Here is a 25,478-nt window from a genome sequence, read left to right as displayed (position 1 = left end):
TGGGGAACGCCCTTTCCCCAGATCTTAGAGATGAGGGCCTGGATACTGTTGGGGTCACAGGGAGACACTTCAAACATCTTTGGAGGGACAACCTTGTATGAGCTCCCCAAGATGTGCCAGGTGTGGAAGTGTACCTCTGTTAGCCCAGAATTAGGAAGGTGGAGGCTCTGGAGTTAAAGTCATTTTTGACTACAGAGCAAGTTGGAGGCTAGCTTGGGCTATGCGAGACCCTGTTTCTAAAAACAAAAGCAGTTAAACAAAAATTGGAAGTCTTTCTGTTAAGGACCTCTAAGGCAGAGTAGGAAAGGACAAAGTCCTTCCCAGGGCCTCTGAGGTCTTACCTGTTCTTTGCCCAGCCCCGGGGCCTCCTTGGGCACTCCTACCCTAAGCCTTCTCCACACCCCATGTGTCCTTGCTGTCCCAGACGGTGGCTGCTGGTCACTTCTGACCTCATGGCTTGTGGTTGTACTTGGAATTGTCCTCTGAGACTTACTGGTTTTCTTCTTGTTTGGTACCGTAACCAGAATTTGCTTTGCCAGAGACCCCACATGCTGGAGCGAAGGTTTGGACCCCACAGCTCTGGTCTCTCTGTTCATCAGTTCCTGAAGATGCCCAGTGCCTGCCAAGGATGGTCAGAATGGAGCAGGCCTGGGCGGAGGGGGCAGGGAGGCGCTGCCTGCCTGGACAGCTTGCAGTAGGGGGGGGGGGAACACCTGCGGGTGGGTAGTATGGGGTGGGGGAGTCACTAACAGCGCCCTGATGTTACTCAAGGTGCCTGGGGATGCTCAGGATATGGAGTGCAGGATGTCTGGAGGGGACGCACCCCTCAAGTTCTCCTGGGGTCTTAGATTTGAGAGATCAAAGTGTGTCCAGTCGAGGGCGAAAGGGTATGTACTGAGGTCAGGGGTGTCTCTAGGGGGGCAATCGCTCCGAGGATTCCTATGCATGCCAGGGGACCTGGGCCTTCTTGGTAAACTGGGCACAGCCTGCTGGGCGGAGCCGGCGGTGGGGTAGATACTCAGCCGTGGGGACGCCCCCACTGTCTTTCTCGCTTCCCGCCACAGCGCGAGCCAATCAGGAATCAAGAGCCCGCCCCTCCACCCATTAGGGTGGCAGAGTTTCTCGCAGCAGCCTTTGGACACTTCTGAAAACGCCCTGAGTTTTCGCGGGAAAAAAAAGAAACTCCTAGCAGCTGGAAGGATCGCGCGCTCCCGGGCTCATTCAGGTCCTCTGCCACGCACGCGGCTTCCTCCTCGGTCACCCAAACCCAGAGCCCTAACCAGGAGCAGGCACTCCAGGCCTGAGTACAGTCCGGATCGCAGCCGCGGGAGAGGTGAGTGGGAGAGCGGGCTGTGCGCACACAGTGGCACGGCTGGGCGCAGCGCAAAACTGCAGAGTACTTTTCACGCGTGGCCACTGGGCTTACTTCAGGGGATCGGAGGTCTTCCAGTCTTACACGCGGAACCTCCTGCCTGGCTAGTCGCACAATGTTGGGGGGGGGGTTGGAGGGGACTTTGCAAACTTTCCCGCGCGTGGGATGAGATTTGCAGAGAGCCATCGCCCACGCGTGCTTCCGCACCGCGTGTGAGGGGAATCCGAACTGTATCTTCCATGTTGGATCCCCATCTCCGGCCCCGCAAACACGATTACACCCCAAAACTTGGCAAAATTTTCCCGCGCGTGGCTCTGGGCTCGGCAGAGAGCCACTGCGCATGCGTGCTTCTCTGTTCGTTGAGGGGTAACTTGAGGGGCGTCCTTCATGCTGCATCCGATTTTTGACCCTCCCGGGTGCCGCTGAGTCCGCGGGAAACGCGTGGGGTATAGCTGGGGAGTACACGCGGCTCCGCGCCTGCGCGCGGACGCTCCCCGCGATTCAATTGTCGCGCCTGAGTCGGGTTTCGCGCGCCCTGGCTTCTCCGCGTCCATTTCGGCCAATTGTGTGCGAGGTGGGCGGGGCATGTAACCCGGGAGGAGCCAATCAGCAGCGGGCTCTCTGGAAGGGCGGAACTTAAACGGCGCGGCTCCGGGGGTCCGACCCTGGCGGCAGCGGAGGGTGTGGGCGTGGGCTCCGGGCCTCAGGGGTCTTTAAAGCGCCGTCCCGAGAGGCCAGGGTTGGTATCCCGGGAATTGGTCAGGGTAGTCAGCCGCGCGTGGGGCCCAGGTGAGTTTCTAGCCACGAGCGCGCTCGCGAGGGTGACTGGCCCGGGACTGCCGGTTGCCATGGCCACGGCGGGGGGGGCACCTCCCCGGAACTCCGGGGGGTAGTCCCGAGTAGTGTCTGGGGTGGGGGTCCTGACTTCTATGACCGAGTTCCGTCTCCCGGGACTTGAGAAGTTCTGGTCCGTTTCGAAGTTGGCGAGTTCCCATTACTGTGGAATGAATGAATGAATGGGTGAACGAATGAATGAGTAACTGCGACCACTCTGCCTGACCAGGCAGGCCTTTCTTTCGCCACGGGTATTACTTTTTTTTTTTTTTTTTTTGCTTCCCCCTCTTGGAAGACATGGTGGATTATCTTGGATCACCCAGTATATCTTTAGCGGTCCATGCTCAAGTGCCCCCACTCATTAAAATATTAAGCGCCTAATTTACGCCACCTGGTCTTCCAAGGCACAGTCTGGCCGAGTAGAGGGGCCAGGACGCCAGGAGATTGATCCTGGGAGTTTCTTCTTGCCCGGTCAGATGTAAAGAAAGCTGCTGGGGCGAGGGACCCCACTTCCTGCCTGCAGACCGGCCGTACTGACACGAGTCCCCACCGTTTTCTCTATCCCTTCAGTGTATCGACACCATGTGGATCCAGGTCCGAACCATGGATGGGAAGGAGACCCGCACAGTGGACTCCCTGTCTAGGTTGACCAAAGTGCAGGAGCTGAGAAAAAAGATTGCGGAGATGTTTCACGTGGAACCCCAACTGCAGAGACTCTTTTACAGGGGGAAACAGGTAAGGTGGCCACCCCAGCTTTCCATCCACCCACCGAGCTTTGTCCCAGGCACCCTGCCTCTCAAAGCCACCAAGCAAGAGTGCTCCCCGCCTTGTCGGTTGCTTCAGATGGGGGAAGGGTGAACAAAGGCTGGTCTCTGTGCTGCAAGACTTGCTACCTTTTTAGTTGTCCTTTAAAGTCTTCTAAATCATTTTTCTTGAGAAAAAAGCTTAAGTGGCCAACAGAGGGCTCCAGGGGGTTACAGAGTAAAGTTTCTCCAACAGTCTTCACTTACGAGCAGTGAGAGATTTTCCTTTTGAAATCCACCGTGATAGCCCACAGCTTGCTCCCATGAGACATTAAACCTCCCGTGGATCCACTTCACTCATGAATTAGAAATTTCATTCGATTAGGCTTATGGGAAAAGGGGTAGTGGTTAGCCCCTTGTTGTTGCACCTCTCTACCCCCTTTTTGTCCAGCTCTCTGGCCTTCAAAATGGCCATCTTTATAGCCCAGCTGCCCGCGTTGGGAATGGTTATCATTGGCACCTGGCTGGGCCTTTTTTTTTAAATTGGCATCTTGCGGTGCTGTGAGTAGCATGTGCCAGCATTGGGATCTCTGGTGTAGGGTACGTGCCTGCAGGGGTTTGTTTGGAGTTGGGTGCACTGCAGCCAGTGGCGAAGGGTCCTAAGTAGATCAGAAGTCCCTATTTTCACAACCTGTACCGTCTTTGTCCCTGGGCAGGGCACTGCCGCCCTCTGCTGTCCAGGTTCATTTCTTTAACTGGCTGTGCCTCCCCGCCCCCAGTCATGGGGTTTCCTTGGCGCAGCTGGGTGGTGTGTGGGAACCATGTCTGATTAGCGGTGTGTCTCTCCTGGAAACTATAGTTGGTCAAGTGTACATCGGGTCTGAAAGACAAACTTTAGTAGCCCTACCCCTGCAGAGATTCCACATCATCCCCTTGGCTTTCTGCTGGCACCTCTGCCTTTTGTCAAGTCATTGAGCTCGCTTCCCCTGGGACCGTCTCAGCTGGTGGAAATGATTGTCAGGTTCTGAGACAGGGTTTCAGGGTTTCACATAGCCTAGGCTGGCCCTGAACTTAGAACCACCTGCCTCTGCCTCTCAAAGGTGACCAACCGCATCCCTGCTACTGCCTGATCCCTTTTCCTAGCTCCCTTCATGCTGCCGCAGGTGGTGGCTTCTGAGGCAGCTGCAGCAGGCCGTGGGAAGGGAGCCAGGGGCTGGGGAAAGGCCGCTTCTGTGGTGCTTAACGGCAACAGAAACCATGCAAGTAGGTCCTTCTATGGAAGGTTCACAGTGCCCTGACTTTCTCCTTATTTCTTGTGGCCTGACTTCAAAGCTAAAAGGAGCAGGCTGGTGTCAGGGAGTTGGTGTGTGCTGGCCCCTCCTTATCTCTGAGCAGGGTGGTGGGTAAGTGGGAGGGGATGCTGGGCATTGTCCCTGCCAGGGAAACATGATATGTGTCTGGTAGATGGATTGTTTTCTTAAAACCCCCCGTGAAATATGCCGAGCATGTGCAGACTTTAACGTCGCTTAACTTCCTTGCTCCTCTGTTCAGGGACAGCTAACTCTCATGTCCCGATAGCAAGCATGGCTGGCCGCCTGTCACCGCACATGGTGATGTGTTATGGGTTCAGCAGGTCCTGACTCGATGATGGAGGAACCAAAAATCAGCCAAGGGTCCTCACGTCAGGTCCCCACTGTTCGTTCAGTCTCCAGACATCACCAGGAGTCCTCTGGGATACTTCTCTTTCTCTTCATATCCTCTGGTTTCATGGGTGATTGAGGTCAGCCATGCTGAGAGTGTTGGTCCGCCGCTTGCCCGGCATGCACAAAGCCTGGAGTCCACCCAGTCCAGTACCCAGCAAATCTGTCATTCCAGCACTGGGCCAGTCTTCTCTACCTGTGGAGTCCAGGGTCAGCCTGGGCCATGGCAAAGTGAAGCCTTGTTCCTTCAAAAAAAAAAAAAAAAGTTGTGAACAAAGTGGTTGGACCAAGGCCTGACTCAGACTGTGGCCCCAGAGCCATTTCCTTGCAAGATTAACTTGAAAGGCGCCATCCAGGATCATGTGACAAGCCAAGTAAAGGCAAGTCTCCTACCCCCTTCGCTGGAGGCACAACAGCAGACCTCCCAAGAGTGGACAAAAGCCACCAGGGCCATCTTGAACATTGCCTAATTAATTATTCAGGAGGCTGAGGCAGGGTAGCAGCTGCCTTGTCGGAAAATGTTACTGGTTGAACTTTTTAGTTGGTTGGTTGTGTATATGCTTTAGTGTGTGGGGTTCAGAGGATCTTCCCTTCCACTGTGGGCTCTGGGTGGGAGGAACTCAGCATCAGGCTCGCAGGGTGAGTGCTCCCTCACGTGCTTCCTCACGTGCTGACCATCTCGCTAGCCCAGGCTGCAGTCAGATCTATGGAGCCAAGGATAACCCTGAAGTACTTGTTTGCTTGTGGAATGGGATGACAGCACGTGTATGAGCGCCTGGTTTATGTAGTGCTGGGGATGGAGGCCCAGGGCCTTATGCACACCGCTGCACACTCAGCCCTTACCTGGTTTATGTAGTGCTGGGGATGGAGGCCCAGGGCCTTATGCACACCGCTGCACACTCAGCCCTTACCTGGTTTATGTAGTGCTGGGGATGGAGGCCCAGGGCCTTATGCACACCGCCTCACACTCAGCCCTTACCTGGTTTATATAGTGCTGGGGATGGAGGCCCAGGGCCTTATGCACACCGCCTCACACTCAGCCCTTACCTGGTTTATGTAGTGCTGGGGATGGAGGCCCAGGGCCTTATGCACACCGCCTCACACTCAGCCCTTACCTGGTTTATATAGTTCTGGGGATGGAGGCCCAGGGCCTTATGCACACCGCCTCACACTCAGCCCTTACTGGGTTTCATTTTCAGTCTTAGAAATTAACAGGAGGTGTGTGAGACTCAGTGCTGGACTCAGTTACTGTTGAGGTCATTGAGTGGGAGGGAGCTGGATCTTGACTTTAGGCTCTTAGAGTGTCCTGTCACCTGTGACAGATGACCCCAAGGGTGACCTCACTCAAGTGGGATATGGGTTGGGGGGCACTACTTCCACCCCTTGTCCTGGTCACATGCCAGTGCAGGCTTCTACTGGCCTGATAGTTCCTGAAATAGCAGCCAGAAGCTGCCCAACCGGCCTTGTGAGTTAGGAGTTGGTGGGTGAGTGTCCCAGCCAGGCCCAGCCATATCCTGTCCTGCTTGTTGAGTGGGGGCTGTGACCATGGTGGGGCAGCCTGGTGGGTTCCTAGATAACAGGCCTGGGGGGTTGTATGGTCTGGTTACCCACCCTCCACCTCACCCTGCCTCCTGGCTGTCCCAGCCCTGACCACCAGCCCCTGGGTTTGCTTTGTATTTGCTTTGGGCATGTGCATGTGTCTGTGTGCGGCATAAATGCATTGCGTGCACATGGATGTCAGGTGGCCTCAGTTGCTTCCTGAGCTGTGGTCCTTTTGATGCCTGAACAGTGTTGCATTCTGTGGATGGCATGCGGCAGTGCTTGTCCATTTGTGGAAGGACTTTCTAGACTGGGCCCCTTTTCTCAGGATCCCCAAGTGTGGCCTGTGGTGAAGTCCCTGTGTTGGGTGACATGGTGACCTGTGGGTGCTGGCCTCAATGTAAGCATGTGCTCAGAGCAGTCATGGACTGCTGACCACCCAAGCTGTCGATTTCAGAGTCCCCTCCTACATGTGGAGTTCCTTTCCCGCGGAGTTCCTTTCCAGCAGAATTCCTTTCCCGCGAGTCCCACCTGTTCCCGCTGAGTCTCTTTCCCGCGAGTCCCACCTGTTCCCGCTGAGTCTCTTTCCAGCGAGTCCCACCTGTTCCCCGGAGCCCCCCTCCCCCGTTCCTGCAGAATTGTCCCTTTCCCCGAGGGGGTCTCACTTGTTCCATGGAGCCCCTCCATTCCCGTGGAGTCCCCCCTATTTCCGCGGAATCCCCTGTTCCCGCAGAGTTGTCCCTGTTCCCGCGGAGTCTCACGTGTTCCCATGGAGTCCTGTTCCCATAGAGTCCTACCTCTTCCCATGGTGTCCTCCTTGTTCCCGGGAGCCCTGTTGCTGCATGCACAGAGTTCTAAAGAGAAGGCATTTTGTATGGTGCCTCCATCTCAGACGCAGTTTGTTCTCTAGGTGTCTCATTCCTGTTCCCACAGTCCTGTCCCAGCCTATTCTCAGTTATCATAGTAGGTCACTGGGCCTACTCTCCCTGTTAGTCCCCAGGGGTCTGGGGACTCCAATTCAAAGCAACCCCAAGAGCTCTTTGCATGACAATAGGGTCCCTGGAAGGGACTAAACCCCCATTCTTTTTTTACTTTTTCTGAGGGGGGTTTCTCTGTGTAGCTTTGGAGCCTGTCCTGAAACTCGTTCTGTAGACTAGGCTGGCCTCAAACTCACAGAGATCCACCTGCTTCTGCCTTCCAGTGCTGGGATCAAAGGCGTGCGCTGCCACCGTCTGGCTAACCTCCCCTTCCATTTTTAAGGCACTAGGTGACTCCATCCCTAAGAGAGCCCCTCCCAGTGGATGTGACTGTCACAGGGGAGGTGCCTCTGGCCCACAGTGGGGAAGGAGTCCATGGTGAGAGATGACATGGTAGGGAATACTGCCGAGCCATAAATGACTCTGAGCAGCTGGGGGAGATTGGTGGAAAGCTTTAGAAAGGATTCTGGGGACTGTGCTGTGGGTCCTGTCTGGTTGCCCCTGGACACAATGGGACATGGGCTTCACAGTCTGTCCTTGTAAGCTTCTTGGTCCCTACAATGTGCTGGTCAGTGTCCCTACCTCAATGCCAGGAGTGCTCTCTCCGGCAATACCACCCAGCAATACGTAACTGGCTTAATGGCCCTTCTGCCTGCCTTCCCAGCCTTTGGAAGGTGCTGGAAGGAGGACCAGGAGTTTGAGATGAGCTTGGGCTACGTGAGACCCTGCTCAGCATTAGTTCAGCAGGTCTCCCTGGAAGGAGGACCCATAGACATCCACAGTGTGGAGGGGCTGTGCTGCCTATGCCCATGGCTGTCTGGGTACTGCCGGTCCTCTGTGTGTGCCTGCCTTGTCTTGGGACAGGGCTTCAGCTGGCCATGTATTCCCATCTACCCGCCCTGTGCCAGGCCTTCAGAGAAGACAATCTGTTTTGGGTTTCCCCACAGATGGAGGACGGCCACACACTCTTTGATTATGACGTGCGACTCAATGACACAATCCAGCTCCTGGTGCGCCAGAGTCTGGCACTGCCTTCCAGTTCGAAGGAACGGGATTCTGAGCTCTCTGACTCTGACTCTGGCTATGGTGTGGGTCAGAGTGAGTCCGACAAGTCGTCCACGCATGGCGAAGGGGCTGCTGAAGGGGATGACAAGACTGTGTGGGAGGACACAGAACTGGGGCTGTACAAGGTGAGGTGGCTGTGTGGACGTGTGACAGTGGCTTTCTGCATTTGCCCTCAACCCAGATTTGTGCACTGCCAACCCTAGCAATGCCTCAGCCTCCCTGCCCCTTACTACACTGACAGCCACACAGGTCTCTTGGGACTCTTTGGTGACCCACTATAGGCAGTACTGTAGGTCTCACCTCTACAGCTGGCATAGGAGCTGATATTTTGAACTCTCTCCAGTGAGTTGCATCAAGATTGAAATGCATTTGACAAACTGGAGGTTGAGCCTCTGTGGGAATCCCAGCCTGTGTTTGAGACTGAGCAGTCCCCCATGAGGGCCATCTTCTGCTCTCTGAGCACATCGCTCTTACTCCACCTGTTGGATTTGACCTGTGTAGGCACAGCTTCTTATCCAGGACCCGGAGTTACATGGGAGATCCCGGTCTGGAGTGTGGAGGCTTGGGATGTGGCTCAGCACATGGAGCCAAAGGACCGCTCGTGGTCCCTGTTTGTTTGCTGTCTGTCATCAAACCTCTGAGATAGTTGGAGCCATCAGAGCAGAAATTTCTGGCAGCAGAGGGCGTTGTTGACTGAGTTCTGTTCAGAATTGTCTAGTACCATCCGCTGTCCACAGCGCTGAGGTTTACTCCCAGCTGGAGCGTGGCGACCCACACTGGCCATCCCTGTGCTCTGGGGGCTGAGGCAGCACCCTTGTGCTTGTGGGGCTAACCTGGAATAGAGAGTGAGACCTTTAGGCATAACTGGGTGCAGACACACTTGCCTGGTGTGTGGCCCTGTGATTCCCACCCCACTACCCAAATCCTCGACCCTGGTCCTGCCCTGCTGCCAGGTCCCTGAGCCTCCTTGCTTCCTGTAGGTTGATGAGTACGTGGACGTGCGTGACAACACCTTGGGTGCATGGTTTGAGGCCCAGGTGGTCCAGGTGCAGAAGAGAGCCCCGTCCCAGGAAGAGCCTTGCAGCTCCAGTGCCAGCATGACTCCGGAGGATGACATCATGTACCATATCAAATATGATGAGTGAGTGCCATCGCCAGCTTGGTCCTGTCTCCAGTGTTGTCCAGAGCCCCTGTCTTGCATTCCCTGAGTGACTGCTGCCAGGGGACCAGGGTGGGGAAGCCACGGAAGGCTCATCCTTGGCGCCCTGTTTCCATTCGAGACTAGATGAAGGACCTCTAACCCTAGGATCCCAGCCGTGAGCTGCCCTGCCTTGACCAGTTTTTGTTCAGTCTGTGAGGACATGAGGATCTCTTTAGAGTGTCCTCGGTCCCAGCCTTCTCAGGAGGGTCTTTGGTCTCAGTCCCTGGGCCAGCAGGGCATTTCAGGTCCAGGTTCCACCTGATGACGTGGGTGGTGCCAAGAGAGCTCAGGCAAACAGCTAAGCCGTATATATCTTTTTCCTTGGGTCTGGGGGCCCTCCTGGCCTGGGGGGGCTGCAAAACTTCTTTGTAAGACAAGCATCCTGTAGGTGGAGGATGCACTTGCTCTTTGCTACTTGGCTTCCTTCTGGTCGTGCTGGGTTTCTGGTGTGAGCCCTTCACTAGAGGAGAGGTGCTGTCATTTCTGTCCATGGCCTTGGATGGTTCCTCAGACAGTGGATAGTGAGATCCCAGTGTATAAACAGGTCTTGTCGAGATTTCCATGTTCTAGCTCTGGGATCATTTGTGGGCCCAGCTTGTTGTTGACAAGCCATTTAGTCAAATATTTATTGACTTTATTGAAACAGCCATTTAGTGTGGAAATCCTCTGTGGAAGATGATTGCTGAGCTGAGTTCTGTGACGGACCTGAAAGTGAATGTCGCTCACGGCTGCCCGGAGAGCGCTCTGTGGAATCTTAGTCTATACGCCTCCACACACATCCATGTTTACGTTCTATACGTGTGTGTGTGTGTGTGGAGAAAAACTCACTTTCCCTACCCATAGCTTCCCAGTCTGGTCCCCAGGTTAACCCTCCCAAGCTTCCTTGACTTGGCGGTCCTGGGCGCATGGCCACCTCACTTCTCTTCTGAGAGCCCAGAGCTGTTCCTCTTCCATCAGGCCTACCTCACTGAAAAGAGCCTTCTTTACAAATTGCCATCTCCCTGGTTGCTGGGATGGGGATCAAGTCATTTTGTGAGTCGCATTTGTCTACATGTTCCGCATACCTGGCCCACCAGCTTAGATGGCCAGGGTCACCCAGAATAGGGCTCCCCATGCTCCCACTTCTGGGCCTGTTTAGGGACAGCATGTGGTGGCCTCGGGTATCTGAGTTTGGGCCTTTGCTTGCAGCTACCCAGAGAGTGGAGTGGAGGTCGTCAAAGCCAAGGATGTCCGTGCCCGTGCCCGCACTGTGATCCCGTGGGAGGACCTGGAGGTGGGCCAGGTGGTAATGGCCAACTACAATGTGGACTACCCCAGGAAGCGCGGCTTCTGGTATGACGTTGAGATCTGTAGGAAGCGGCAGACCAGGACGGCGCGGGAGCTGTATGGCAATGTCATGCTCTTGTGAGTGGCCTGCCTGGACAGGGACCCTGCTGTCCTCCCTTATCCTCACACCAGCCATCCCTAGTCACAGCTAGCTCTGCAGCCCTCAGACTTGGCTTTCCGGAGGCTTCTTTATTTATGTTCATGTTGTCCCATACAGGAGGTGTCCCATACAGGCGGTGTCCCATACATACAGGAGGGTGTGGGCCTGAGTGGTTCTAGGAGGCCTGGAGCTCTGAGTGCCTGGTGGGAACCTCCAAGGGTCCAAGGGCGTTTTCCTCATTTAGGGCACCAGATCTCATTCTCTTCAAACTCTTGACTCAGTGCTATGTAAACATCTCCAGAAGCCACATACAGCCTGTCTGTATAGTAGTGCCTGTCTGTATTGCTAGCCAGCAGTGCTGTAGGGACATGGGAATTTCTGGATGTCCTGGGCCAGCTAGCCCGACACGTGCCATGTGTAGGCAAACGTGGAGGATGGACAGTGAGGATGCTCTGACCTGTGTGTGGCATAGGAATGCCCACATTACAGAAACACACATGCAGAAACCAATGGGGAGTAGATCTGAAAGCCTGTCTTCAGACAGGCTCAGCCCCACAGTGCTCTAATGTTTGGGGATGTTCTGCAGAAATGATTCTCAGCTCAACAACTGCCGGCTCATGTTTGTGGATGAAGTCTTTAAGATTGAGCTCCCTAATGAGAGGAACCCCTTGATTGGGAACCCCTCGCAGCGTGAGTACTGGTCGGGCCCTGAGCACGCCTGGGTGGGGGGTTGGCAGACCAGGTGGCATGGTGGCCTGCTGCAGCCCCTCCTCCCCTCCGGAAAACAGGGAAGAGCGGCCCGTCCTGCCAGTACTGCAAGGACGACGAGAACAAACTGTGTCGCAAGTGTGCCTGCCATGTGTGCGGTGGGCGTGAGGCTCCTGAGAAGCAGGTGCTGTGTGACGAGTGTGACATGGCCTTCCACCTGTACTGCCTGCAGCCACCGCTTACTTGCGTCCCCCCTGAGCCTGAGTGGTGAGTGGTGGACTTCTGGGGTCCCCTGGACTGCCCAGAAGGGAACTTAAGACAGGCCAGGAAGTGGTTCTCAGCCTATTGTGTGGTTCCACTTTCCTGAATGTAAATCCCAGAGCTTGAATCAAATGCTGGGTGTGGCTGTTAGGTGTGAGAGCTCGGTGCTGGGGAAGCAGTGAAAGGAGGGTCCTGGGGCCTGCTGCCTGCCAACTTGGCTGCAGGCTTAGGAGAGAGCACTGTGCTAGTGCATAGCGTCGAGGGACTAGCTTGTGTACCTCACTCTGAATGCACTTGAGGACTTGAGTTCCTGGCACTGGTGTGGCTGCCTGAGCCTGTGCAGGTCAGGACACCCAAGGCTCTGGCAGCGGGGGAGGTGAGAGCTATCAGGTGACTCGTGCCCGCTCCCTTACTCAGCATTGTGATTTGCTTTTCATTCTTCTTGTTTTGATTTGATTTTCTCAAGACAAGGTCTCACTGAGTAGCCTTGGCTGTCCTGGAACTTGCTCTGTAGACCAGGCTGACCTGGAACTCACAGAGATCCACCTGCTTCTGCCTCCCTGGGAAAGGTGTGCTCTCTGGGGAGGTTCTTGCAATAACTTTGTTAGTTTTATTTTTGTATGTGTGACGATTAGGATACAACTCCTGGGAGTCAGTTCTCTCTACTATGTAGGCCCGGGGGATTAAATGCAAGTTCTGAGGCTTGGTGTCAAGCCTCTACCCACTGATTATTTAACTGGTCTTCTCAGACAGGGCTTTTAGCAGAAGGTTGAGGAAACCCATGTCCTATAGAACATTGGCAGGGATTCTGTAGGGATGATCCAGCCTGGAGTTTAACTCTGTGCCTCCAGCTGCCCGTAGCTGCAGATGCTGGAGTATGTTTACTGCTGCCTGGGAACCCGAGTTTCCGATTTGATTCAGCTCTAGGGACCTTATCTCTGAACAGCCAGTGGGCTGTGTCCCCAGGGGGAAGGACTCCATCTGTCTTTTGCGCTTGGGTATCGGACCATATACAGGTGGCATTCTTGTCCCAGGTACTGCCCCAGCTGCCGGACCGACTCCAGCGAGGTGGTGCAAGCAGGCGAGAAGCTGAAGCAAAGCAAGAAGAAGGCGAAGATGGCATCAGCCACGTCATCCTCCCGTCGGGACTGGGGCAAGGGCATGGCCTGTGTGGGCCGCACCAGAGAGTGTACCATTGTGCCCGCCAACCACTTCGGGCCCATTCCTGGCGTCCCTGTGGGTACCATGTGGCGCTTCAGAGTCCAGGTATCTGCTGATGTCATGGGGTTTCAGACATTTATCTTTGGAGTTTGTGTCTCAGATGTGGCTAGGGGCAGGAAATGCTGCTGAGTGGGGTTCAGGAGTCTGCCTGCTTGGAGGAGGGTGCCGGGTTGCAGCACGATCCTTTATCCCTATCACAGCCAGCTCTTCTATGGTAGCTGGACTCAGCCATTGGGCCAGTGTGTTCTTGTCAGGGACTGTCATCCTGGGGTCTGGACAGGGTCACAGTTCCCAGGAGATGGAATGGGTCTTTTGGCCGTGTTCACAGGTCAGTGAGTCTGGTGTGCATCGGCCGCATGTGGCGGGCATCCATGGGCGGAGTAATGATGGTGCTTACTCATTGGTGCTGGCTGGAGGCTACGAGGATGATGTGGTGAGACTGCGCCTCCTCCTTCATCCCCATCCCCACCCCCCATGGCCTCCCACTCTGGCTCTCCTACGCCATCCACCATGACTGGTCCCTCAGGAGTTGCACCCTCTCTGTCATTCTGTCCAGTCTCCCACTGGGGCCTGCCCTCAGTGCTGGCCAGAGTTGCCAGGTCGTGCTGTCAGCTTGTTGTGGTCACTCTTGTCGACCTAAGAGTGGTAACTGTGTGGCTCATTTCTGCTGGAGAAGATGTCATGAGCTGCTGCCTATAGCACAAAATAAGTCTTTCAATTTTATAAGGAAAGAAAAATCAACTCTGAGAATGCCTTAGTGTGGTGAGGGCAACAGGAGCTGGGCTGGCTTCTTGTTCCAGGTTATCTTGTGGGGTGTGATGGCTGCTTAATTAGAAGGGAAGGTGGGGAATTACAGGGTGCGGCGAACATTCCGCACCCGCTGGTGGAGGGCGGCCTGACCCTTCTTGGCCTAGGAAGCACCCAAGCCCAGCAGCATGGCGATGGTGTCAGGTACTTCTCTCTGCCATCTGCCTCTAGCACTTTGCATCTTCCTCCCACTGAGCCTCTGTCCCGAGACACTTGACCACCAGTGTCTCGGCCTTTTCTCCAGCACATGCTGTCCTCCCGGGGTTTTAGGACATGGGGCCCTGTGGCATCTGTCCTGTGTCTGGCTCATGTCACTGCTCATTGCCTTCAAGGACCCTTTGTGTGGGAACAGGTTTTAGTGGCATTTCAAAGACAAAACTTGGTCTCTTTCTGTTACGGTTTCTGGTACGGTGCCTCTTGTCTTCTGGGCCTGCTGTGTGCCACTGGCCCTTATTCTTCACCCCTGCCACACTCTCACTATCTCCTCTGGGTCCACACCTCTTGTCCTCATTGATTCGGGAAGGGCTTACCCTCACTGCCGAGGGCTCACACAGCCCTTCTTCCCCATTGCAGGACAATGGCAATTCCTTCACATACACAGGGAGCGGTGGCCGGGACCTCTCAGGCAACAAGCGTACGGCAGGACAGTCCTCTGACCAGAAGCTTACCAACACCAACAGGTGTGTGGAAGCTTGGCATCCTGTGGAGGGTGGGGGCCCACATGCCTCTCATGGCAGCAGGTGATGGGGCACAGGTTTGCCTCATGATGGACCTCTGTCGTGGCCACAATCCCAGCCAGGGGTATCACTGCCGTCTCAAGTATGGAGGTGGCATCCCGGGCAGGGTCCTGCATTCTGCTCTGCTGCACAGCCAGGGTGTAGCTCAGCTCAGCACAGGGTTGTTTATCAGAACATCCAGCTTGGTGGTTTAGAGGGAAAGGTTTTGTTACTGTAACAAATCCTGAAAATGTGAGCCTATAAGGAAGGTTTCTATTGAAGTAATAAACCCCTGGGTGGTGGCGCCTTTAATCTCAACAGAGGCAGAGACAGGTGGATCTTTGAGTTTGAGGCCAGCCTGGTCTACAAGAGCTAGTTCCGGAACTGCCAGGGCTGTTACATAGAGAAACCCTGTCTTTAAAAAAAAAAAACAAAACCAGTCCCCCTCCCCTAGTTTATAGACAGGACAGCTTTTGTTACTGTAACAAGTCCTGAGACTATTAGCTTAGGGGCAAGGTTTCCTGGCCTATGCATCTGGGTTGTGCTGTGCTTGGTTGAGCCTTTGTCTTGAGGCTCCCACTAGGGGGCAACAGAAGGCAGCCGCATGTGGCACTTGGGCAGGAGAATGGAGAGCACCTGCGATGCTGCCAGGCCCTGTGCCTTAAAAGTTACACTTCCTGTAGCTCTGCCCTCAACACAGGGACTTCTGGGAGATATTTAAAGAATTATTTCATGTGTATGAGTGAGTGTGTTGCCTGCAAGCCTATGCGCTACTTGGGTGCAGTGCCCACGGAGGCCAGAAGAGGGCGCTGGATCCCATGGGTCTGGAGTCAGTGATAGCCGGGACCACCATGTAGGTGCTGGGAATCATACTGGGAGCTCTGCAAGAACCCCTGCTCTCCAGCCTCTGGGAAACCTGTGTGTCTTGTGGGGAGGTTAGATCAGACAGCAGCCTCCGGCAGCTTCTGGCCAATGCCAGTGATCTTGTCCTGGTGTCCTGTGGTGACGAGGTCTGTGTATCTGTGAGTGTCAGGGTGTGACTTACCTTGTGTCGTGTTCCCCAAAGGGCTCTGGCGCTAAACTGCAACTCCAAAATCAGTGAGAATGGGGCAGAGGCCAAGGACTGGCGCCAGGGGAAGCCAGTGCGTGTCGTCCGCAACATGAAGGGTGGGAAACACAGCAAGTACGCACCTGCAGAGGGCAACCGCTACGACGGCATCTACAAGGTGGGTCGTGAGCGCCTGCCTGTGCTGCCCCTGTCCCTGAGCTTCCTGCGCCACACTACACCAGCCACGCTGTTCTTCCCACAGGTGGTGAAGTACTGGCCAGAAAAGGGTAAATCTGGCTTCCTCGTGTGGCGCTACCTCCTGCGACGGGATGACGCGGAGCCTGGGCCCTGGACCCGGGAGGGCAAGGACCGCATGCGGCAGCTGGGGCTCACTATGCAGGTGTGTGGCCTGGAGGTCAGGGGCTCCAGCTCTCCCTCTCTGAGGCTTGTTTCTGTGGAGCTCGTTGCCCGTCATGATGGGTGTTAGCAGTGGGGACACCTGTTCTACTTCCATTCTGCTTCCAGGCCCCAGACTTCCCAGGGTCCCTCTCTCCTCCAAACCAACTACCAGGAGGTCCTCAGAAGGCTGAGACCAGCCTGGGCTGCATAGCAAGACCCTCTGAACAAAACCAGGGCTAGTTCTGCAGCTCCGTAGGTAGAGCATTCTTCTATACAAAGACTGCGTTCTGTCCCAGCCAAACATAATCAGGATCAGGGGTCCAAGGCCAGCCTGGCCTACGTGAGATCCTGCCTCAAACTCTTATGGGGACGAAGAGAGATGGCTCAGTTAATATCACAGGCTGCTCTTGCAGAGGACCCCAGTTTGATACCTAGCACCCACATGGTGACTCAGCATGTGTAACAACAGTCCCTCCATAGGTACTGCGTGTGTACGCGCGCGCGCGCGCACACACACACACACGCACACACCTCCAATCCTCTGTACACACTTCCAGCATGTGTAACTCCAGTCCCGGAGCCTGTCCGCCTCTGCAGGCACTGCACACACCTGGCGCAGACACTCGGAGGCAGTACACTATACACTGAAAAATAAATGTAGAAACGTTGAGGTTATGAGTGGCTGAGGGCACACATCCTACCAGCCACACCTGTAGCTAACGTTGCTTCTGCCCCTCCAACCTCTGACCCATGACCCATCCAGCATCAGCAGAAAGAAGCTACCAGAACTGATAGAAAACAGGCAGTGGGGGTGGGCAGGTAAGGATGCGAATCCCCTGCAGCCGCCTCCCCTCTTTGCAGCTGGATCATTTCATATCCACGTGGTGGGGGTGTTTGCCCTGGGGCTCTAGGCATGCTTGTATCCTGTTGAGGACTATTTAAGGAATTTTAGTGACCCATGGGACATGATGGCATCTGTCCCCAGGTGTTGGGGGCTGCACTGATGGTACAGCAGGATGTGCAGAAGCGTGTGCATGTTTTCACGCACGCAAGTGCTCGAAGTGGGCTGAAGGGCTGGGACAGGGTCAGTGGTAGGGTTGATAAGCTTAGTTTTTCTGTGGTTTTTGAAGATCTCACTCTCTTATGGCTGGCCTGTAACTCAACAGTCCTGCCTCAGTTTCCTGGGTGCTGCTGGGTCACAAATGGGGTGCCACCACACCTAGCTTCATGTAGCCCAGGTTAGCCTTGAAGTTGCTACATAGCCCAGGATGACTTTTGACCTCCTGACCCTCTCTTGACCTCTAGTGCAGGGTGACAGGAGTGTGCTGTCACCCCGGCTCTTGTTTTAGGTAGGGATCTTCCCCACATAGCCCTGGCTGGCTTATAGGGGGGCTGTGTGGGGAAGATCCCAGCCCTGCCACACCTGGCCCTCATGCTTGTCCAGTAATGCCCTCAGGTACCCAAGAGCTTGTTAGGTGATGACACGGTGGCGCTGAAGGATGGGCTGGTCCTGACTTTGGCCCACAACCTCTCTCCCTTCAGTACCCCGAAGGCTACTTGGAGGCCTTGGCTAGCAAAGAGAAGAGTAAGAAGTGCCGAGCCAAGGCCTTGGAGAAGGAATCACCCTCTAAGACAGGCTCAGCCAAGCGGAAGCCCACAGGTGGGTGCCTGTCCATCCCGACTTCCTGTCTATCCCACATGTCTGAAGTGTTCATTAGCTTCTCACAGATCTTGTTCTGTGTCCCCGCCCCCCAGGCCAGGCCACTAATACATGTATACCCAAGAAGAGCAAACTGGAGCCCTTCACGCTCCCTGTCGAACAGGCCAACCTCATCAAGGAGGACAAGAGCAATGCCAAGCTGTGGGATGACGTGCTGAGTTCACTTCAGGATGGGCCGGTGAGCCACGGGGACCCATCCTGTGGGCACACAGGGTCAGAGTCCATGTCCTAGCCTGCGGCAGCACTCCAATATGACCTTACTAGCCCGTTCTGTGGGTGTGCAACTGCCTCTGGAACTTGCCATGTCCCACACTGAGACAGTCAGTGCAGGCCTTGTTTGTGCCTTCAGTGCGGAAAGTTCAGGTCTGGGCTGGGTTGGCTGCACAGGGCCACCACCCTGTACTGTCTGAGGCCTTCTGCCTTGTACCACAGTGTCCTCAGTGTTGCTGAGGCGCAAATGGGGCTGGGGTTTCTGTCTTGTGTTGGGATGAGGTGATGTAAGTGTGCCCTCCCATGCCCGCTCTGCAGTACCAGGTCTTTCTGAGCAAGGTGAACGAGGCTTTCCAGTGCATCTGCTGCCAGGAGCTGGTGTTCCGGCCTGTCACCACCGTGTGTCTGCACAATGTCTGCAAGGTGAGAAGGCGGGTGCCTGGACCCCACTGCCTGCACTCTTGGGGTGTCATGGCTGTTCCCTCAGCCTTACTCTTTATAGAGACCCAGGTTCCCATACACTAACCCCCTCTAGGACAGTGCCAGGGACTACCAGGAAGGAGCTCAGAGTCCTGAGTGGGCACGAGGGTCAGAAGGGACCCCCCAGTGCCTGCGTGGCTGCTCCCAGTTGCCCCCTTCACCCTGCCTATGTCTCATGCAGGACTGCCTGGACAGGTCCTTCCGGGCCGAGGTGTACAGCTGCCCAGCCTGTCGCTGCGACCTGGACCACAGCTCCCCAACCCGGGTGAATCAGCCTTTGCAGACCATTCTCAACCAGCTCTTCCCTGGCTACGGCAGCGGCCGGTGATGCCGCGAACCAGGCGGGGGGGCCCTCGATCCTGCTTCGAGTTCTTAGTGGGCTTAGCTTGAAGGTGTTGTCCTTCCACATCTGCCCCTGGTGACCCATCTGCCTTGATCGCCAGTTAACCAGGAATACTGTATTCTGGCTACCACTTGGACGTCTGTCTTTCGTTTCTTTTTTTCTTTTCTCTCTTTTTCTTTTATATATATATATATATGTGCACACACACACACACATATATATATATATATATATACATACAACGTCTGTAAGCCTCCAAGAGAAGGGAAAAAGAACCCTGCCTTTTCTTTTTCTTTTTTGGAGATGGATTTGGAAACTGTTGAGCCCGCACCAACCTCAGTGCCATGTTGTCAGTTCTCACCTTGAGAGCAGCTGCCTAGAACAACTCTGCAACCATCTTTGAAAAGACCAGGTATATCTCCCTGGCAGCCATGCCTTATGCCTTCACAGAAGACCTGAAGGGGGACCCTGGGCCAGCCTCAGCCCTGGCGTTGCCATCCTCACGGGTGCCTCTGGGGCCTAGCTGACACTCCTTCAGCGGGACTTGGCTGTGACCTCAGGTTAGGTCACCGGCTGAGGCGAAGCTGACCATGTGCCCTTAGCTCACCGCCCCTTCCACTGCTATCAGCACTGAACTGTCCGATGCCCATCTTGGAAGTCTGGCCGCTGGGTACTCGCTGGCTGGGTTTCGTGGAGGCTTGAGGTGTAGCGACCAGTTCTCATCTTGTTTTTAACTCGGCAACTGAAAATTATGAGGGTTTCTTTATTTTTCTAAGGGGATGAATGGTTTCCTTGATGAATTTCTTTAGTTACAGCCTGTACTGAAGAAGACTGTGATTGTGTGGTTGGTTTTTGTTTTCTTTTGTAACTGGTAACTTTGCCAAAGTGTGCAGGCCGTACCTCAGTAGAGCATGGGAACTGAACACGTAACTGCAGGCAGACCGGACAGCACTGTTTTAAGGGTCACTTTTTGTGTTTCGTGGGGTTTTGTTTTGTTTTGTTTGTTTGTTTTGTTAGATTGTTAACATGTTAGGGAAGAAAACAGAATTCCATGTGTCCATGTGAATATTTTCTGAAGTTCAATTTTTTGGTTCAGATTTTAGATCTCAATTAAATTTTTTTCTGCAGATTTGAATATTTGTGTTTGCTTGTTTTTGAACTGCTTTGTGGTGCTGTCATGAAAACGAGAAGAGAGGCTGATGAGACAATGGGCATCAGGGCACTCGTGTCCAGGGCACAGCTTGGCTGTGCAGATAAAGTTGTATGGACAGCCGTTCACTCATCCCCTCGTTCACTCATCTGCTGCTCTTGCTGCAGTCAGACAGAAACTGCATAGTCCTGAAAGCAGAGAACAGTTTGCTGGCACCTGTTCTGGAAGGTTCTTCCATTGTACAGACGACCCCACAGGTTTATAGAAAACTGGATGTTGACGATGTACAGGGAAAAGGCAGTGCTAACTTGTGAGAGCAGAGCCTTTGACCCTGGGGTTTGGAGTGTGGGAGGGCTTCGCTGGCTGCTGGTGGGGCTGGTGTGCCTGCAGAAGGGTCTGGGCTCCTGTGGAGTCATGGGTGGGTGGGTGAGCGGGGGGGGGGGGGGGCACAGTAGGTTGCTTAGAATGGTTGAGGGAGGAGCCTCAGCTGCTGGTCTCAAGCCAAGGATGAGTCTGCTTTTTTAAAAAAATTACACGTGGGATTGGAGAGGTCAGAGCACTGGCTGCTCTTGCAGAGGACTTGGGTTTGATTCCCAGCACCCACATGGTGATGCAACAACCTACTTTGTAATGCCAGTTCCCAAGCATGTGCTGCCCTCTTCTGGCCTCTGCAGGCAACTCCACGCAACGTACAGGCAAAACACCATACACATAAGTCTAAAAAATTTTTAAAAAGTTGAAGTCATTTCACCATATGGGACTTGAGGATGGAACTTGGGTTGTCAAGCTTGGCCAAAAGTACCTTGATCCACACAGCCCTCACCAACATGACGTTATTTTTAAGGAACGTGGGGCGGAGCTGGGTGTGTTGCGGTATGCCTCTTAGCCTGTGTTTGTGTGACTGCAGGATTAGCCTGGGCTACAAAGTGATACTCGGTCACAGTGGTACAGGCAGGTCTGAGTTTGAGACCAGCGTGATTGACAGCCGGGGCTGCATAGAGGAATCCTGTCTCGGAAACCACAGTTGTTCCATCCTTAGTGGAGACTGACCTGGAACTCGGGCTTACCTCCCTCTGCTTCACCAGCGCTACAACTGAGGGGCATGGGCCGCCATGTTAACTGCTGAGCCAGCCTCCCTAGCTCAGACAAGTGCCCATACCACGTTGTAGGAATCCCGAGGGCAGAGCAAATCTAATAAAACCCCACTCCTCATTAAAAGCAAACCATTACTAATGGTAGTCCTCCACAAAGGTCATGTGCCCTTGAAAATGTGGTGAGCACACGATTCTCTTCCTTTGTGCTGAGTTGGTTTGTGTGTGCCTGTGCAGGCAGATGTGTGCCATCTATGGAAACCAGAACAAAGGATGCTCCCCTCACCACTTGGGGAACTGGGATCAGACAGGTCCTAGATGGCAAGCTTACTGAGCTGTTCCACCTGCCTGTTTGAGACAGGGTCTTTGTTGGGTTTTCATTGTGTAGCCATGGCTGTCCTGGAACTTGCTCTGAAGACTTAGGATCCACCTGCCTCTGCCTCCCAGTGCCGGGATTAGAGGAGTGTGCCACCATCTCTTAGCTGAAGAGATGTGCTGACCTGGCGTGAGGGCAGGGTGGTGGTGACGGCATGACAATGGCTGTTTCCCTTGCGGTTATCGCACAGTGAGGAGCATGGAAAAACGGTTCAAGAGCCACCCAGTTTGGAATAATTTCTGCATAACCTTGGAGTTAGTGACCGACTGGGAGTTGGGGTGGGGAAAGGGGAAGCAAAGGACTTGCTCCAAGGAGGGTACATTCAGGTATAGGTGTTAAAGTCGAAGGATTTCTAGTCCTGTCCCATAAAACGGGCACACCTTCACCCTTGTTTGATCAAGAACAAAGGAAATAATGATGGTGAACCAGCAAGCAGGCTTAGTGGGTAAAGGGACTTGCAACCAAGTATGACAAAGCTGAGTTTGATCCTGGCACTCAGATGGCAGGAGAGTCGGCTCCCAAGGGACCCCCTAACAGGGCACATATACACAAAATAATAGAAATGTAAGACTATAGATACATATTGATGGGGGATACTATCAAACCTTAAGAAACCCTCCATAGAGCCATAGCTGTAGCTGGGATCTGGTGCACAGGTCCCCAGTTTGGAACATACTGAGTTGGAGAGAGCAGGACCGAGAAAGACTGCGAAATAGAGAAAAAGCACCACTCCTTTCATTGAATTATTGCAAAGTTTTCCGTGGGCACCGCTATCACTTCATGGGGGGTAACACGCCCCAGCAGAACTCACGCACGTTAAGGGGAATGGCGGACCCCCAGTACCCTAGTTCGGCCCCTTGCAAAGCTGTGCTCAAATCCCGGTTCCGGGTCTTGATCCAGCGGGTCTCGAACTGCTGTCTCTCGGCGTCTCGAACCCACGGCCGATGTTGTGCAGGATATCACGTACAACCGCCTGATAACAGGGCGGGGTCTGGAGCAGCAAGACAGTGATTGACATTCAGTTCTAACCAATAGGCGCCCAGAGGCCGGTACCGAACGCCAATCCGCGCTTCTCTCAGCGGGGTCCCTGAGAACGCGCTTGTCAATCTGACTGCGCCCCGGGCTATACTAGTCCCGGCCGTTGTCGGATTGACTGCGTCCCTTTAGACGGACGTGCTCAGCACCCATTGAGAGCTGAGCCGGTCACCGGGCACGTGAGTGGGTGCCGGAGCGTCCTCGGGTTTGGACCAATGACGGGAAGAGGTCGAGTGCCTGCGCCCGCCCCAGGTCGCGGAGGGCGGGGCCGCGCGGTGTTGATTAGGGGAGGGGCGGAGTTGTCAGCCGTCACCAATCATCGTGCGGGCGTGGGCTGGATACCCAATGGCGGCCGAGGAGGAGCCGTCGCCCCGCCCCGTGGAGCTTCGTCTCCCCGCCCGAGGCGCTTACTGAGGGCTCGGCCGCTAGCAAGCGAACGATCGAACCAGCGAACGAACCCGGCGAAGGCAGGAGCCGAGCGGCCCGACCGCGGGAGCACGGCCCGGCGGGGGCGACGCAAGGCGGCCGAGCACGCGCCGCTCAGCCCACTGTCCACACTCGGGGCCGCGCGCGCCGCGCCAGGTGAGTGTGCGATCGGCGGCGGTGCTCTGCAGCTTCCAGGCCCCTCCGGGGGGCCGCGCAGCCGCCATGCCTGCCCCCGCGCCGCGCCTCGCGGACACCGCTCATACTTTAGGCCGAGGCTTCGGCTGCGGCCTACTGGACTCCGCGAGGCGGTGGGGTGCGCCGGGCTTTTGTACGCTCGGGCGAAGCTGCTGTTTGTTGATCGACAAAACGACTGTGTGCCTGGGAAAGGAGGGTGTGTTTTTTTGGGGGGGAGGGGGGACGATGGGGCCGGACAAAGGCGGGGCGGGGGCGGGGCGCCGCGTCCCCTTTCCAGGGCACAAAAGATGACAGCGTGGGTGGCCTGGTCCAGCCATCCCTTCTGCACCCCTAAATCCTTGAAAATATAAAGCTCACTCCAAGCCCTTGCTCCTCCCCTCTTGGATTTTTATTCCCTTTAGGGAACACAGATGCTGTCCCCTCCAAACACCCCATCCATCATGCCTTCCAAACTTGACCCCCTCTTGTCCCAGAATCCCTAAATCACTATGTAATCTGCATTTTTTTTAAAGTTAAAATAAATAGCGCACGTATCCACTGTTGCAATGGCAGCCTTCTCACCTCGCATCCGTTCCCAGGTCCCTCTGCCTTCAAGTCCTCTTCTCTCTGTAAACCATGAATTGTGCAGTTGCCCGCGTGCATACCCGTCCAGGGCGTCCCCCGGCAGACAGCCCGGTTTCTCCTTCTCAGGAAGCTAGCAGAGTCGGGGACAGCTGGGGATGACTTTCCTACTGTTGTTGAAGCTGGGGGCTTCTTGGCAGGGTAGGGGTCTGCCGGGCGGGGGGCTACGGTAAGCCAGGTACGAGTATGAGGGATTCTGGTCTGCCTGGGTCCTGGTTTGCAGATTTGATGGTGTAAGCGGTGCGGTTTCTAGCCGCTCCTGGGCTTCCTCTTGTCCCATCTGTCTGACTGGGGGAGGGGAAAGGATGGCATTGCTTTAATAATTCAGTAACACCTGGGGAAGTGTCTAGCCCGAGTTGCTAGTTTTTTTTTTCAGCTAGCCAGAGGGTGGATCCTGTAACGTTTCAAAAAGCAAAAAGAAAGTGTATCTTTCCTTTTGTGCAAGTGGGGTTTGCTCAGCCTGCACCCTGCAGCATGGTATCTGCACCTTCTTAGGCTCTGAGGATCTTGGTTGCAGAAGGTTCGGGGCCCCGGGATGTCTCTGTGTCCCATAGTTGTGTATCTGACAGTCCCCGGGCTGGAGCCTGCTCTGTCCCCAAACAACTCTTGCCTCAAAATGGGATCATTACGTGGTCTTCAGAGGCTTCCCCCACCAGGAAAGGGTAATCACTCTCTTTAATTCTCCAGTAATTGCTGCCTTCAGAGCCACCAGGAGGGCGTGTCCCTAGCCAGGGCCAGCGTTTTCTTTCCCATCCTGCACTAGCAGCAGCCCGCTTTCGTCTTCCCTTCTCCTTTTCTCCAAACCTTGTGGGTGGCCCGTATTGAAACTTAGGGGGTCCTTTTGGAAGACATTGGGTGAGTTTCCATGTTCCCCCTGGGAGGGCACAAAGCCTGAGGCAAGAGGTTGGGTTGCCCAGATTGCCATAGGGTGTTTGGTGTGTGGGGAGAAGTGTCCATGTCCAGGTGCTCTGTGTTCCTGTGTGAGTTTGTGCGTGCAGACCTGGGAATGTACAGGTCTGAGTACAAGTGGTTTTCTAGTTCTTTCCTCCCAGGGTGATGGCTGCTGACTACATAGAGGGCTCTATCCTGTGGCTATCTGTCCCCAACCTACCTATAGCTTGTCTCCTTCCCGTACCAGGGGCCCACCCAGGTCCTTGCCCCCCCCCTCTGCTGGGCTCTGATCCTCTTGTTCTGCCTGCCTCTTCCTATGTTGTGTTGGGAGCCCCAGCACAGGGTAGCCATCTGTCCCTGTGCCACCTGACACCTGTGGGGAGTCACCTGGCCCGTCAGTTGGCAGGTTGTGCAAAGTCTCACTCCAGGGGCCTGGGGCTCATTGGGAGTGCTGGGAGGAGGCTGCTTAGGGCCAACCCAGCACCCACAGACAATGAGGCCATGCGGGGTGAGGGGTAGAGGTGTGAGCTGTGAGACACTTTCGGATGGTTGTCTAGGGATCTGGAGATGGGGTGGAGGCTTCAGGGCCTGGTGGCCTTGGGCTTGTCCCTTGCTCCAGAGCCAAGGTCAGAGCCACCAGTCCTCACAGCCTCCTGGGAGCAGGGGGCAGGGAGCAGACTGTACAGATGGCCAGCCTCTGGAGGGACCTGTCACTGCAGGGCCTGGGGGTGGAGTGCTGGGCTTCATCCTTCATCCTTGGAGTTCAGGCCATGGTGGAGTCCCAGAGGTGAGGTCCCTCCTGCAGGCAGGGAGGTCCTTTCCTACTCTCTCCAGCATCCTGGCTCCTCCATCTGTAGAGTGGGTGCCCAGCACACTCCTCTCCTCAGGTGGCCTTGAGGGTCAAGGGCAAGGAGCCAGGAGCT

General features: G+C 55.0%; 2 protein-coding genes across 5 annotated transcripts in view; both read left to right on the top strand.

The window, feature by feature from the left end:
* Positions 1 to 1,092: 1,092 nt before the first annotated feature.
* Positions 1,093 to 19,003, top strand: Uhrf1 (ubiquitin like with PHD and ring finger domains 1). 4 transcript variants are annotated; one of them, XM_075942627.1, is made up of 16 exons: positions 1,093 to 1,333; positions 2,777 to 2,941; positions 8,113 to 8,355; positions 9,211 to 9,371; positions 10,620 to 10,835; positions 11,444 to 11,547; positions 11,646 to 11,832; positions 12,861 to 13,092; positions 13,376 to 13,480; positions 14,428 to 14,534; positions 15,637 to 15,796; positions 15,881 to 16,018; positions 17,560 to 17,677; positions 17,773 to 17,915; positions 18,266 to 18,370; positions 18,609 to 19,003. In XM_075942627.1, the coding sequence occupies exons 2-16, from the start codon at positions 2,789 to 2,791 to the stop codon at positions 18,753 to 18,755; spliced, it is 2,319 nt and encodes a 772-aa protein (XP_075798742.1). In that variant the 5' UTR covers positions 1,093 to 1,333; positions 2,777 to 2,788; the 3' UTR covers positions 18,756 to 19,003. The 4 variants fall into 4 exon arrangements, with proteins under 4 accessions (XP_075798742.1, XP_075798739.1, XP_075798740.1 ...); XM_075942624.1 differs by having other exon boundaries at positions 11,622 to 11,832; XM_075942625.1 differs by lacking the exon at positions 1,093 to 1,333 and adding an exon at positions 2,031 to 2,161 and having other exon boundaries at positions 11,622 to 11,832.
* Positions 19,004 to 22,831: 3,828 nt separating this feature from the next.
* Positions 22,832 to 25,478, top strand: part of Kdm4b (lysine demethylase 4B) — a 60,118-nt gene continuing 57,471 nt past the window's right edge. The window contains exon 1 of the mRNA XM_075942821.1: positions 22,832 to 23,004. The gene's annotated coding sequence lies outside the window, so the exon portion shown is untranslated. The remainder of the gene's footprint in view (positions 23,005 to 25,478) is intronic.

Source organism: Microtus pennsylvanicus, chromosome 12 (genome assembly GCF_037038515.1).
Source record: "Microtus pennsylvanicus isolate mMicPen1 chromosome 12, mMicPen1.hap1, whole genome shotgun sequence".
Classification (NCBI taxonomy): Eukaryota; Metazoa; Chordata; class Mammalia; order Rodentia; family Cricetidae; genus Microtus; species Microtus pennsylvanicus.
Note: the sequence above shows the minus strand (reverse complement) of the source record. Positions and strands in the feature narration are given on the sequence as shown.